General features: G+C 56.7%; 5 protein-coding genes across 5 annotated transcripts in view; 4 read left to right on the forward strand and 1 right to left on the reverse strand.

Annotated features, from left to right (window-relative positions):
- CHGG_03511 (uncharacterized protein) overlaps positions 1 to 2,131 on the forward strand; it is a gene marked incomplete at both ends in the record, with an annotated part of 4,083 nt that extends 1,952 nt beyond the window's left edge. The window contains 3 exons of the mRNA XM_001230026.1: positions 670 to 774; positions 974 to 1,249; positions 1,676 to 2,131. Of these exons, the coding sequence (XP_001230027.1) occupies positions 670 to 774; positions 974 to 1,249; positions 1,676 to 2,131 (837 nt within the window). The remainder of the gene's footprint in view (positions 1 to 669; positions 775 to 973; positions 1,250 to 1,675) is intronic.
- A 505-nt stretch (positions 2,132 to 2,636) lies between these two features.
- Positions 2,637 to 3,920, forward strand: CHGG_03512 (uncharacterized protein; the record flags this gene model as incomplete). The annotated part of the gene is made up of 4 exons (XM_001230027.1): positions 2,637 to 3,103; positions 3,293 to 3,309; positions 3,377 to 3,423; positions 3,678 to 3,920. The coding sequence occupies 4 exons, from the start codon at positions 2,637 to 2,639 to the stop codon at positions 3,918 to 3,920; spliced, it is 774 nt and encodes a 257-aa protein (XP_001230028.1).
- A 1,235-nt stretch (positions 3,921 to 5,155) lies between these two features.
- On the forward strand, positions 5,156 to 6,006 carry CHGG_03513 (uncharacterized protein; the record flags this gene model as incomplete). Its single annotated transcript, XM_001230028.1, has 2 exons — positions 5,156 to 5,479; positions 5,797 to 6,006. The coding sequence occupies 2 exons, from the start codon at positions 5,156 to 5,158 to the stop codon at positions 6,004 to 6,006; spliced, it is 534 nt and encodes a 177-aa protein (XP_001230029.1).
- Positions 6,007 to 6,759: 753 nt separating this feature from the next.
- Positions 6,760 to 8,761, reverse strand: CHGG_03514 (uncharacterized protein; the record flags this gene model as incomplete). The annotated part of the gene is made up of 6 exons (XM_001230029.1): positions 6,760 to 6,939; positions 7,020 to 7,556; positions 7,672 to 7,936; positions 7,993 to 8,204; positions 8,263 to 8,464; positions 8,553 to 8,761. The coding sequence occupies 6 exons, from the start codon at positions 8,759 to 8,761 to the stop codon at positions 6,760 to 6,762; spliced, it is 1,605 nt and encodes a 534-aa protein (XP_001230030.1).
- A 3,133-nt stretch (positions 8,762 to 11,894) lies between these two features.
- Positions 11,895 to 13,140, forward strand: part of CHGG_03515 (uncharacterized protein) — a gene marked incomplete at both ends in the record, with an annotated part of 1,911 nt that continues 665 nt past the window's right edge. The window contains 2 exons of the mRNA XM_001230030.1: positions 11,895 to 11,985; positions 12,039 to 13,091. Of these exons, the coding sequence (XP_001230031.1) occupies positions 11,895 to 11,985; positions 12,039 to 13,091 (1,144 nt within the window). The remainder of the gene's footprint in view (positions 11,986 to 12,038; positions 13,092 to 13,140) is intronic.

A 13,140-nucleotide genomic window follows, 5' to 3' on the forward strand; every position in this document is an offset into this window, starting at 1 on the left:
TCGGGGAGGTGGTAGGATAAGGATACTTGGGCCCTTTAACCCGCAGCGATGGGCGAAAGCAGCTATCCTGAGGAGGGAGGGTGAAGGGGAGGGTGTTTGATCCCAGGGTTGGGCCGAGGCTGCCGTTTTGGGTTGGGTCCCTGACGCGTGCTTTGACAAGCGTTTTTCCAATGCGAGCTTGTAGATCCAGTTTGCGCTGATGGTCTGGCACTTTCAGCTCCACAAGGTCCCTGAGGAGCTAAACAGCTTCGAGACGGTGCAGAGGTTTAGCAGGAGCCGACGCAATGCTATGTGCGGCTGAGCACTTCCAGCTTCTAGGGGGTGTGAGAGTGAAGGGGGGAATATGTGTGATGAAACAGCAACTAATGAGGTTGGGGATGGCGGTGGTGTGTGTTTGCAGCGGGAGCACAGGGGAGGTTGTAATCAGCGTTGAGGAAAAGGGGTTGTTGTAAGGGGTACTTGCTATTCCAGTAATGCGAATTGTTTACTACTCGTGCCTCAATATACCCAGTTTTCAGATATCAACACACATACATATGGCAGCTAGTCCTCTGTAACATGTAAACGTGTAGTTTGCATGTCGTTACTGTCGCTTGACGTCTTCAACCGGATTGGTTACCGAGCGGCCCAAGTGCCGACATGTTTGTGCCACCAACTGGCATGGCACAGGTTACACAGTTTGACACCATTTCCGCACTTTTGTCGGAGCCGACGATGCAACCCGTGTCAGGTGATCTTGGCAATTCTGTGTTCAACGTCATGGAGGATTCGTTGGTAAACTGATGAGTGACTTCATGTCCTGGTGAAACACAGCTTGATAGCTTGCAATATCACACTTCTTCCGAGACACCCACTATCCCTTTTTTGCTTGAATTTTTCCGTCAGCCAAGGTTTGTCATCTTACTCGCCATGAGAATCAAGAGGGGATGCAGAGCCGTGTCCCGCGCAGTCGCAACCTTGTTGGTGTCTGGAGTTTCTGTTACCTAGCCTTCACGCCTTCACAAAGGCCGAAGCCGCGAACCATCGCCCCACAACTGAAGTGTCTCGGACCTCTCGGCTCGAAAGCCTCCCAGCTGAACTAACATCGCAGATCCTCACTTCTTTGGCTAGCCTGGACGATCCCAAGGCCGACGCCTCGCCCGTGCTCTCCCAGAACCACCGGGCCGACCGCAACCCACCAATGCTTGATTGTGTCTTCCGAACCACCCTTGGCGGCAATGTTGTTGTGGACGCCTTCCTGACCCAAAGGGTCAAAGGTCGGCGCAACTCGAACACCCGTCTCACCTCGCAGCTCACCGGGACGCCCGTGGCCCAACTGTTCATCAACACATCGTTACCAAGAACACCGCGCCCATCCATCCATGCTAGCTAGCGGGTGCACAACTGCATGCTGTCGAGATGGCAGCCTCCTACTGGTTGACGGTTACGCCACTAATGCACCAAATTCCGCAAAGACCCCTTCACCACCTCTGCGCATCTCTTCCACCGGGCCGGCTGAGCGGACTTAGAGTCGAACGGGAACGCATTATCCGTGTTTTTTTCCGTTTCCACATGTGGTACAATCTCTCCAGGACCCAGTCCGGCGCCGTAGCCGGCAGCAAGTTTGTTTCTTCCATGGGGTCCGGGGATGCCGATGCGCTTTTTCCATGAACCGTGCACAACCACATCTTTGTAGATCTCAAGCCGCATCTCCATCCTCGGCCCGGGGAACTGGGACCCGAATTGTCGGCGCCACGAGCATTGGCAACCAACAACCCGGAGACCACTCCGGAGAACAGTCCCGAGATTGACACCCCACAAGCGAGAAGCCGCTCTGATGGAGTCTCCCGATCCGGGCACCCAAACAAGCAAGCACGAAGTAATCACGAATCCACCATTCCCCATACGGGGAAAACCCACCCACCCAGGCGGCCGAAGCGCCGCTCAACAGCCTCGTCTCCAGGGGCCTCGAATTCCAGCTCCGAACCATGACAACCCTCATCATATGCAATCCTCCCCCCCAACCAACCAACTACAACCGCCGCCCCAAAAGCAACCTCCCCGCCACCTCACCGAGCCGCTCACACAGCAAGTTGAGTTGGGAGCGGGTGAGGGTGGTGGAGTGGACTGTGGGACGGGGTGTGGAGGCTGAAGGCGTTGGGGCGGCGACGGCGGTCCAGATGCACGGGATTGTGAGAATGGTGGAATGGTGGCCAGTGAATGGGGGCCAGGGTGATGCCCCTGGTAGGTGGGGGAGTGGGAGAAGCAAAGATGTCTTAGACTACCCAGCTAGCTCGACACTAACTACATAGGTAAATCACGAAGAAAGCCCGGGTGGGGAAGGGGGGGGGTTGGATGGGGCAGGATAAAAATAAAGGAAGAGTGGAAAACGAGGAGAAAAAGCAAAAGAAAAAAAGTGAGACAGGCTAAGAGACCAAGCAAGATGCTCGATGTACCAGTGATGGGGTCGATACACTAGTACGATCGATCGCCAGGTTCATTTTGCCCCTGTCTCAGGGAAGAATAGTTACGGAAATGAGATCGGGTATTGTTACCGCCCCGTCGTCAAGGAACCCAGTGAATGGAGGATGCTAATAGTGAAAGGATATAAGGGGGACCCAGTGAAATACTACGAATAGGGATATGCTATACTCTCCATGCACAGTACATTCGCCCGATGCTTGTTATGTCAATATATACGCTGCTGGGTACGGTGGTGCCTGGAAGCAGTGAAGGCCCGGGGTGCGGCGAGGGAGGCATACCATTTCCGGCCTCGAACCTTTGAGCTTGCTTTGCAGCAACAAACACAACAGCAGCAAGAGAGACTACTACGGAGGATGCGGAGCGTCACATTCCGGGGTGCGTCCACCCTGGAGGAGGCCGACGATGGCTTCCAAAAAGCGGGAAAAAGGAAGAGACCACGGGGCCGACCCCCCGGCTTTCTCATAGCCCAGGAGGAGGCTGCAAGGAGTTCGAGGCAAGGAAAGCTGACCTTTGCGGGGAAGGTTGATACGGATCTGACCGGAGACCGAGGAGACGGTGTTGGGGGCCTAGGGGTTACGACTCCAGAGGCCACGGATACCTTGGAGGCGGACGGTCAGGATGTCGGAATGCAGGGAGCTGGGTAGGCTCCCTTCAACCGTAGCACGACGAATTCTGAAGAGACGGGCCAAGGTAACATCGGGACAGGTTTTTAGTCCGACGGGGAAACCAGGACGGTTTTCCTGTACAACTAGCTAGATAGTTGGACCGGCGAGCCCAAGGGCATAGCGGTGTAGGAATAATAATAATATATACGCTGAGCAATGAATAGCGGGCTGGATGCTGGAAGTGATTATTGCCTTGTCTACCTAGGTATCTAATGAGTAGTTACCTAAGTAACGAAGACCGTCGAAAGGTCCGATGAGAAGTAGTGGATTCAAAGGGCCTACTTCGTATTGGGAAGTAAGTCCACGCAACAAACACTCCTAGAAAGTGACAACAGGGAGACATGCAGAACTGGCTCTAAAGTTGGGTGCGGCTGTCGGTGTCTGTCGTTTGTTTATCCTCCGGTTGAGGTTCATCAAAGTATTCCCAATACCTATCTTATTCACGCACCAGCTACGAAGGTAGGTAGGAGGCTCCTGTGGTGCTTCGCATAGAGATAACTTATTCATCATGATATAAGGGTATTGATTCACTGTTGGTAGGTCTTCTAGTCCTACGAACCCTACATCAATGCTGCGAACGAGAGCATGATGAGAGTCGTTATCACACCCATGGGCCTCTACTCTGATTCTGTGTCTACCACTGTCAGATGGCGGACCGGCATTTATCAGTTGAGCGTCACCCGATTAACCCAATGGAATGGAAGGGCTTTGGAAGTAACAAAACATGGGGATGCCCTGTCTGGGCCTCATCGAAGAACACAACCACCTGGAGCAGCCCAATCATATGGATAAGGAAGATAGCAACTACATATTCAAGGCTCTGCGGGACTACATTCACACCCCACCCATTAACATGTAATTCACCCGATACAATCCAGATTGGGAGCGCATAGATACCTAGGGGGTGAGCAATCCAGAGTTCCAGACCCCCATTGTACTTTCCCTCGTGTTCTGACTTCAGCTCGCAGCGACTGGTCTAAGATGGACTTTAGGGACTCGGAAAGCTCGTACCTCTGTCCCATAGAGAGGATCTTTGAATCCAGAAAGACTTACAGGCCGCATGTCCGTGCTTCCTCCACGGCGTAGCCACACTCCTCGTCGACAAACTCAAGCGGTAACGCCTCGGCTGGCAATGCGCCGGACGAGTCGCTAAACGACCGCAGAGGTGACTTAGAGATTAGGAGTAAGCAAGACCTTTGCTGAGCGGTGCAAAGGGCCTTGGGCGTAAGGCTCCAGCTACTCAACTGCGGTGATAGTTTTCTTTTTGTGATGGGCCATACCATACGAGCACATATCACAGAACCATGACTCCATGAGGTTGCTGAACCATCGGAGAGTCAGTGGGCCCATCGCCGCACTGTACGAGGTACCATGGAGTCAAATGCAACTCAACTAAATACATACACGAATGCAGTCAACGAAGTCGGACTCAGGTGCTTTGTGCTTTTCCTGCTCAGGACTAAGGAGGCAACTAAGCTAAGGCATCAGGCTGTTTTGAGACTGCATCCCGAATACCATGTGAAAGTCAGAGGGAGGTCACTGCCATGGCGAATACACAAGCAGATGCCCAGAGAGATACCTCGACAGACGTTTCCACCACACAGCATCTTCAGCAACGTTGTCGTGATGCTTCTTCCAAAAGCGCCGTGCCAAGCCCGCGTCGCTGACGGGCTGACAATCTGCAAGCTGCTGAAATTGGGTTCCAGAACCCCTGCATAAAAGGGGGCTTGGCGTTGCATCCTCCCTCCCATCCCAGCGTCGCATCATGACACGGTCCTCGCGCCGCCAGCCAAAAAAGAAAGTCATCTTCAACACCACAACCTCCTCGGCCGACGACTTCCCACCACAGCATCGCCCACGGGTATCCCACAACGCCCCTCACCCCACGAAACCCACAATCTCTTATCTTCATCCCCGTCCCCAGCCCCAACACACTCCTCCATCCAACCCACGTGCAGACGGTGCAGCAGAAACCACCTCACCCAAAGCGACGGGACCCTCAAACCTGCCTGACCAACCCAACCAAAATGCCAATCACCCTCCCCACCACCACCAACCCCCCACCATCATCACCATCACCATTAACAACCCCCCTCTCCCCACTCGCAACCCTAACAACACACCTCCGCGCGCACATCCTTCGCCCGCTCACCTTCCAGGACACGCGCGACAAGGGCGCCGCCGCGACCGTCGTGCTGCGGGGCGTGGCCAACACGGCGCATTTCGTGCTCACGGGCGGCTCGCCGTGGTGGGCGCCGCTGTACTATGTGCTGGACCAGCTGGTGGTGATGTACATGGTGGGTGTGGTGGCGGGGGTGAAGGGGGGGAGGAAGCTGGGGGGGTGGAGGGTGGTGAGTGGTTTTTTTTTTTTTTTGTTGTTGAGAAGGGGGGATTTGGTGGTGTTGCTTATTTTTTGGCGGTTTTTTTTCTCTGTCAGGGGTGTTCTTTTGGCTTTCGGATTCGGTTCTTTTTCTGCGGGTTTTCTTTTTGGGTTGCGGTTCCTATTTGGGGGGTGGTTGACTGATAGACAGACAACGTGGGGGGACGGGCGGGATTCGGTTTTTTTTTCTTCTTCAAACCCCCACCCCCACACACGTTGACTCTGTGCTTTCGGCGATCACACAGAAGAAATGAAGCTGACTTGGAATTTGCTTTCCTGGCAATTTAGGACGAGCGGTTTTTCGAGTACTTCCTGGCGGCTTGCGGTGTCGTGCACGTGCTGTACATGGGCATCTTGCTCATGTGCGTCGTGACCTTGGCCATCTTCTACGGCGTGACGGGCGGCTTTGTCCTGACGATCGCTGGCGTGGCGATCCTGCCCGTCGCGTTGCTGGCCGCGCTGCCGGAAGACGGAGAGAGCGGACCAAGTCTCCCGTGAACGGCGTGCATGACGCAGCGATGGCCGGTGTGGTTCTGGTCCGGGCCAGCTGGGAGGCCGGGAGGCCGGGTGAAGCCTGCGTCCGATGAGGGGCAAGGGCGTGTACGATGGCGATGATAGAGGCTAATTTTCGCATGAGAGAGAGTATGAGTGAGCGTATGGCAAAGAGGCGGGGTGGGCGCGAGAATGTAAGGCCGATACGGCTACTTTCTAATGACGGCATCAAGTGGCACGACTCAAACAGCAGGTAGTATTGGTCTACATGTTGACCTGTGCTCAGCGGACTCTGACCACGCCTCCAAATCCCCAGCCACATCCACGAGGTCCTCCAACGCAGTCTGGCCGCATTCAGGTCCGCGGCTTGTTAGCCGGCTCACCCAGCGAGTCCTTGCTGGTCAACCCGGTCGGGTCTCCAGAATGCGCCGCCCTGCCAAGGTTTGGGTCCAGGCCGCCCGTCATGTCCGGGTGCTGCTCCCGGGTCGGCCCCGTGGTATTGAGAGCCTCCTTCCTGTCCTCCTGCATGGCTAGAAGCGGAGAGTGAGTTTTGTCGCCGGGGAAACAGAGAGAAGAACAGCGTACCCTTCTCGTCCATCCTGGTTACCTTCTCCAGTCCCTTCTTCATCGTGCTCTTGGCTTTCTCCATGTTGAGTCCTTGTAATCCAATGTCAAGCAAGATTAAACTGTGGTCGGACCTCCGGGTGGACGGACGGCAAGCTTGTTGGCCCTTTGACATGTATGGCCGTCGTGGTGATGTCATGGCATGGAGCATGACTCGCTGTCTCGCTCTCGGTCCCATGGGCGGGACGAAACCCCCTGAGGATACGGTCCCCAAGCAGGGATGCTGCGTGGAGCATGGTTCTGCGTTTCCTTGTCACCGGGGGCCTGGGTGTAAACCGCAACTTGCCATTTGTGGTCGAACATGTACGCCCGGAGCTGAATGAAGGACGGACTCATCAACCCCATCGGCTGATAAATTCGTCCTTTTTCGCGTTCCTACCCTTCAATTGGCTCACCCCGACGTCGATGCCTTTCAGCTTCTCATCAACGGTGGCTAGTTCTTGGGAAAGGACGGCAATGGACCCCTCAATTTCGGGATCCATGAGCCGGGCGCCCCCGAATGAGGTCTCGGCTAGGATGGAGTCGCGAACGAGCTGGATTGCCAGCTTCCCGTCGGCAACCTGCTTTGCTGCTACCCCCTCGAAGCTCTGTTGAACATTGAGAGAAACATCCCGCATCTTTCTCCGACGGCTATCGAGCGTTGAGGATAGAATCTTGACCTGTTCCCGCAGATCATCGGCTGCTTCGTCGTCCTGCGAAAGATTGATAGCAAGGGCGCGCAGGATCTCCTCTAGTGGCGGCTCGTTGCCAATTCCGGGCGCGCCAGTTGAGTACCTCGACCGCTGCTTGGGTCGAGGACGGACCGGGGACATGTCATTTTGTTGTTGTCTGGCACTCGTCGCCCGCGTAGGGGATGCCTCGGTGACTTGTGTCTGGGTGTCCAGTTCCGGCTTGGCGACCTCGAGAACGGCATCGGTAGCGGATTGGTACGCCTGAAATGCATCTAGTCGAGCCATCATGTCTTGTGCACGGTCAATGAGATAGTCTAGGCAATCGTGGATCTGTGCTGTTAGCGGAGAACATTCTGCAGACGGTGCTGCTACTCACGTAGCTAGTTGCCCGGGCCGATTTGGCTATGCTCTGACCATTCTTTGTGGCGAGGCTCCTCAGCGCTGGCTCTAGAAACTGCTGCTCGGTCGACATTTGGGCCACCGGGAGAAGTTCCGAATAGAGGGATTCTAGCTCCTCTTGTAACGCCGATACTTGGTCGGCCGAAACTCGAGGGGGCCTTGACTGGGACGACATCTCAAGAGATTCGAGATAGAGGCGGTCTAACTTCGTTCGGATCCCCTCCACGGTGAACTTGATCAGCCTGTCACGTTGTAAGTCTCGACCAAAGGGTAAAAGATGGGGGACCGGGGAGCGAACCTTGCGCATGCTTCACGTAGCAGAGCGACGTCGTTCTGTTCCTCGCCGTCTTCAGTCTCTAACTCCCACCCTAGCTTCTGAAGACTGGACAAGAGTTTGTCATCGGAGCGGAACAACGTGTCCACGGTTTGCTGGATTGTCGCACCAGCCCCGGTGCGCTGCTGCTCGAGTTCGCGGATGCGAGAGCCCAGCGACTGCGTGAGCTCGTCTGCCTGGTCAAAGATCAGGATGGGACACTTGAGAAAACACGCGATAGGTGGTAGGAAATACCTCTAATGCGAGGTTGCTGCGTTCAGCTTCCCATTTCCGGGCCCGGCCTTCTTGAATGGCGACGCGTTCCCTGTTGCCTTCGCGGCCGGCATCAACAAGGCGTCCGAGAGCTTCCTGTTGCTGTTTGAGGGCCTCGGTATGCCGCGTAATAGCCTTGGTGGAGCGGTTGAGTTCGTCTATGGCGTCCTTGATCTCCTGGTCACTCAGAACACGAGCCGCGGTGAGGTCTGACGACATGGCAAGCTTCTCGGCCACACCCGATTTTCCGAGGGCAGCATATCTGGATGGACATATTAGCATGGATGCCGATGAGTAAGAAGCGGAAGCCCACGGACTGGTTCAACTCGTCGACGGTGAGCAGCGTATCGGGAGTGAGGTGAAGCGTAGCCCATTGCACAAGATGGGCCGAGTCAGAGGCCGAAACGGCTGCTCTCACCGCTGCTGCATCCAACGACACGTCGTACGCCCGCAGGATCCTGATCAGTGACTCGGCGTTCATTTCGGAAGAGGATCGAGAGAATGGGCCACAGCATGAAAGTGAGTTATTACTGCGTATAGTAGTCAGGTGGTTATCTCCGTCGTCGTTTCAAACAATGCTCGCTTGTTCTCGTCGCCAAAAGTTGCATGTGGAGCCTGGGTTTTGGAGACGATTGAGACCCCTGGATGCATCTGCCGGGCTGCCCCACGTTGCCCCGCGCTAATGCAACGCTTTGAACGCGCCGTGGCCCATGCTTCGCGCCAAATCGCGGCATCAAAGTGGCCCTGACGTCTGCTTCCTTCCACAACAGAAGAGTTCGCGAAAGCTCGCCACGGTCCTTCCACATTTTCGTTACGTCCGTATTCGTACCTGCCCTGTTAAAGGTAACCTGGAAGGTACCTACCTACCTTGGCAATTTTGCTCTGCCGCTCGCTGTTGTGAGTCGTCTGCTGTTTCCCGCAGCCCTCCGGCAGATGGCCGCCAGGCAGGTGCCAGTGACTGCCTTCAAATCCAAACATTTCCAGGTTCAGCGCCTGCTTTCTCTCTTCCCGGCAAATGGAAGTCATTGATCTTCCAAGGTCAAGGTGTCATGGTATGCCATTCCGCACTCGCACAGAGTTCAACAGGTTCTACCAAGCATCATCATAAACTTCACCTTCCCAATTCGTACGCGCCCGCTTCCAGGCCCTCCGACTCGGTTCAAGAATGCGCACACGACTGCAGAGCGCTTCTTTTATGGCCAAACGGCAATTGTTGTCGAGTCATTTGTCTATCCGTGGAGAATTGAACCGAGAATGGACGATATAACGGCGGCCACACTTTGGGTGTTGTCTTGAACGCGTGCAAACCATGACCTGGAAACCCTCCAGCCCGGAAGGGCACAGGGTACCTTCAGCTGCGCTTCCCGGATTACGCTAGATGTATGGCCCCGTCGAACTTGGCTAACCCGAGCGGCAGTGAGGTCCCACTCCTCTACATTACTCTGCTGGCAGGCATTTTTATGGTTCTGGGGATCATCGTAACGCTTCGGCCGAGTCTTGTTCAACTGGGCAGCGCTGGTGCTCCCAATGCGTTTTGGCGGCGAGCGTGATGCTGCCAGTGCCACTGCCTCCGTTTCGGCGGAAAGCACTGTGGCCCTCCCAAGCCCCCAACAGCGACGTAACACAACATCAGGCTTTGCAACGGCTGAGGCGAGAGCGCTGTTGTGAGATGCCAACTCAGAACCGTTTGGCCGCCCCGGACGATGGGAGGGTGGCACCCAGGTGTTCTGCAGAAAGATTCCCTACCCAAAAGAAATAACCGAACTGTGACTGCCTGGCATCATCTAATCCTTTAACTTCAGATCTGAGCAACTGACGGTCAGGTTAAGCTTAGTGACGCAGCACAAGCACTGCGTCGCGGACCGAAGGCTCGTCCAACGCCCTCACAGCCTTTCTCTCCCAACCCCCTTCGCAAACTAGGCACAAATTCCCAACACTGGCAAGCCGCCTCGTGCTCTGGAGACAAAATGTGATGCCGCCATACACCTGGATAAACGGCGGCTCGAACCGCAGCCAGCCGTTGTTGCGAAGCGGGAATGCGCATATCCGCCACCACACGTCGGGGCCCTGCGGCTTCCCACCGTCCTGTTGACGGCTCTGTCGCCGGCTGGTCTGTTTTTCCTGTTCTCGTTTGCGGTCGGTCCACACAATGCACGGATTTGGTTTACGCCCCCAGTTTATCCCAGCTTCCCTATCTGACATCCTGACGTGAGCCGTGCCCAGCCTCTCCCAATCCCGAGGGGCCTAAACCTTTAGCCCGCAGCCCGGCCGAGGGCGTTTGCCGGGGCGTCCCCGGTGGCGTCCAAGTACCGAGCAAGCCACGCCGGTTCGGCTCCTCGCCGGCCGTATGTGGACCATCCAACCCGGCTATTTACTGAGGCTGGGCACAACACTCCGTTTGAGGGTCGGGTTGATGGATAACATGGAAAGGGGATATTCTTCCATTTCGGTCGCCAGACAGCGGGGAAATCTTTGGGTTGGGGCTCGATGAGGGAATCAAGATGTGCTGACCCCGGCGGGGAACACCTCCCCGTGTCCCGTCCCGTTGTCGGGTCGTTTCCACAACCACGCCGGCTCGTTTCCTGCAGTACCCTGTCCCCGCACCTTCCTTGCTCTTCTGTCTGGCACAAACACGCAGGCAGTCGCAACCCGAGGCGTCCCAAAGTCCGTTGGGGGACTCTGTCCCGAAAATGGACAACCTACACCGACATGTTGACGTGTCGCTTCAGCACATCACTTCGGGGTATGTCGTGAGCCCTTACCGGCAAACACAGCCTTCTGCAACACCCCAATCTGTACATTTCATTCGTTCGGCGGCTGGATCGACCCCGGTTCTCTGCTTCTCCCGGTTGGCGGGCATCTCCACGGTTCGGCAACAAGTCCAACTTCCCGTTTGGTTCGTGACGGGACGGTCTTTGTACCGGGACACTCAGCTGAGGACTAAATTCGGCCCAAGGGCCCCATCCCGGGCTTCACCGTCAGAACGGCCGCCGGAGCATGGACCGGGGAATACAAACATCAGGTCCGCTGCAGTGTGTGTTCCAGACACCACGGGCTGTTCCCGCTGCTGTCCCCTTAAAGTACAACTGTCGCCATCCTACTTTTGCTCCCAAGCTTCGTCCAAGGCCATGTCTCACTGCCTGACGTGCGTGTGCCTGTGTCAGAAGCAAACAATCTGCCGTCCACTTATTGCTCGCCGCTGGACCCCTCATTTCTCCGAGCGCCGGTGCCGTGGGACTGGGCCGAGACCGGCATGGCTTCGTTGCCCGTGCGTCCACCTCCTTCCACGAACCCTGGGGCAGCAACCACCTTGTCTCGGGAATGGATAGACTTGCTAGAGAGGTTGCGAGATGGAGCCATTGCAGTTGTCCTTGCCTTGGTCGCCCAGCTGATGATAGCTGCCATCCAACTTGGTTTGGACCAGGAGAAGTCCGAGTTTCCCGCGTCCATATTGGCCATGGCTGCTGTATTTCTGGCCTTTTTTATGTGTGGGTGCGTCGCCCCCGGCCTCGAAGAGTTTTACAACAAGCGGTTACGGCATGCTGTGAGTACCAATGCTCGATACTCTTGCCTTTCGGATCTGACCGAAGCAGACAGAGCTTCTGAACCGCCACATGTCCATCGGCTTCACCATTCCGGTTGTCATGCTCTGCAATGGCCCCGTATCAGATGTCCGCAGCATCGGCATGATCATTGTCTGCTTCGGTAAGCGGATCAAGCTAGGTATCTGACGCAGAAAGTTGGCTAATCTCTCCAAGCGCTGACGGGCCTTCTCAACACATCCTTCGCCTACTTCCTTACGTTTTTACTTCAGTGTCTCATGGTCCGCTACGACAAACATTTCTGGGTGGACAAGGGTGCCGATGCTGAAAAGGGGGGGAGATTGGGTGCGCAAAAGCCGCGCAAGCCCGTCAAATCCCTATGCGGAGGCTCTTCCTCCGGAAGCTCCTTGACCATCGGCCTCGATTCCTCAGCAGAGTCCTCCGAGACGGACGAGCCCACACCGCGACGAAACGCACCGAGAACACGCCCACAAACTGACACCCCGCCTCTCCAAACCCAACTGCAACTCTGGGCCCTCCGCAACCCCATCCTCCTCCTCTGCTGGCTGCTCACGCTCACCATCGGCCTACCGCTCCGCTACCACAGCGGCAACGACGTCCCCCTCGCAACCCTGCTCCTCTTCTCCACCTGGCTCACCACCCTCGCCATCCAAACCGCCATCAAATCCCCGCAAAACCCCCTCCCCTCTTGGCTCCGCACCCTCCTCTCCGGCCTGCTCAACCCCGTCCTCTGGACCTCCCTCACCATGATCGCCTACATCTTCACCGACGCCGCCCTCAGCCGCCGCCCTCTGCCCACCATGCTCGCCACCCTGCAAACCCACACCCCGCTCTCCACCCTCATCATCCACCATCGCCCAACGCCTCCAACCACCCCAACCGCCGGCGACGTCGCCACCACCCTCCTCAACGCCGGGCTCGTCGCCTGGGGCCTGAAGCTGTACTCCCACCGGCGGCACATCTTCTCGCGCGGCGGGCTGGGCCGCGTGGGGGGTCTCGGCGGCGGTCGCGCCTGGGGAATGCGGCGCTGGGGCCGGCGCTGGGCGGGGGGACTCGGGGTGGCGCCTGCGGGGGCGGCGCTGGCGTTTGCGGCGCGCAGTGTGACGGTGGCGTTGGCGGGGCCGGTGATGGGGTTGTTGGGCGGGGATGGAGGGTTGAATGCGGCGATGGTGGTGGGGAGTGGGATTGTGTATCAGATGGGGTTGGGATTGGGGGTGGGGAGGTGGTTGGAGAGGGTTGTTGTTGTTGGTATGGGCCCGGACGGGGATACGGGGCTTCTTGGCATCCTCGCCTCCCC

Source organism: Chaetomium globosum, genomic scaffold (genome assembly GCF_000143365.1).
Source record: "Chaetomium globosum CBS 148.51 scaffold_2 genomic scaffold, whole genome shotgun sequence".
Taxonomy (NCBI): Eukaryota; Fungi; Ascomycota; class Sordariomycetes; order Sordariales; family Chaetomiaceae; genus Chaetomium; species Chaetomium globosum.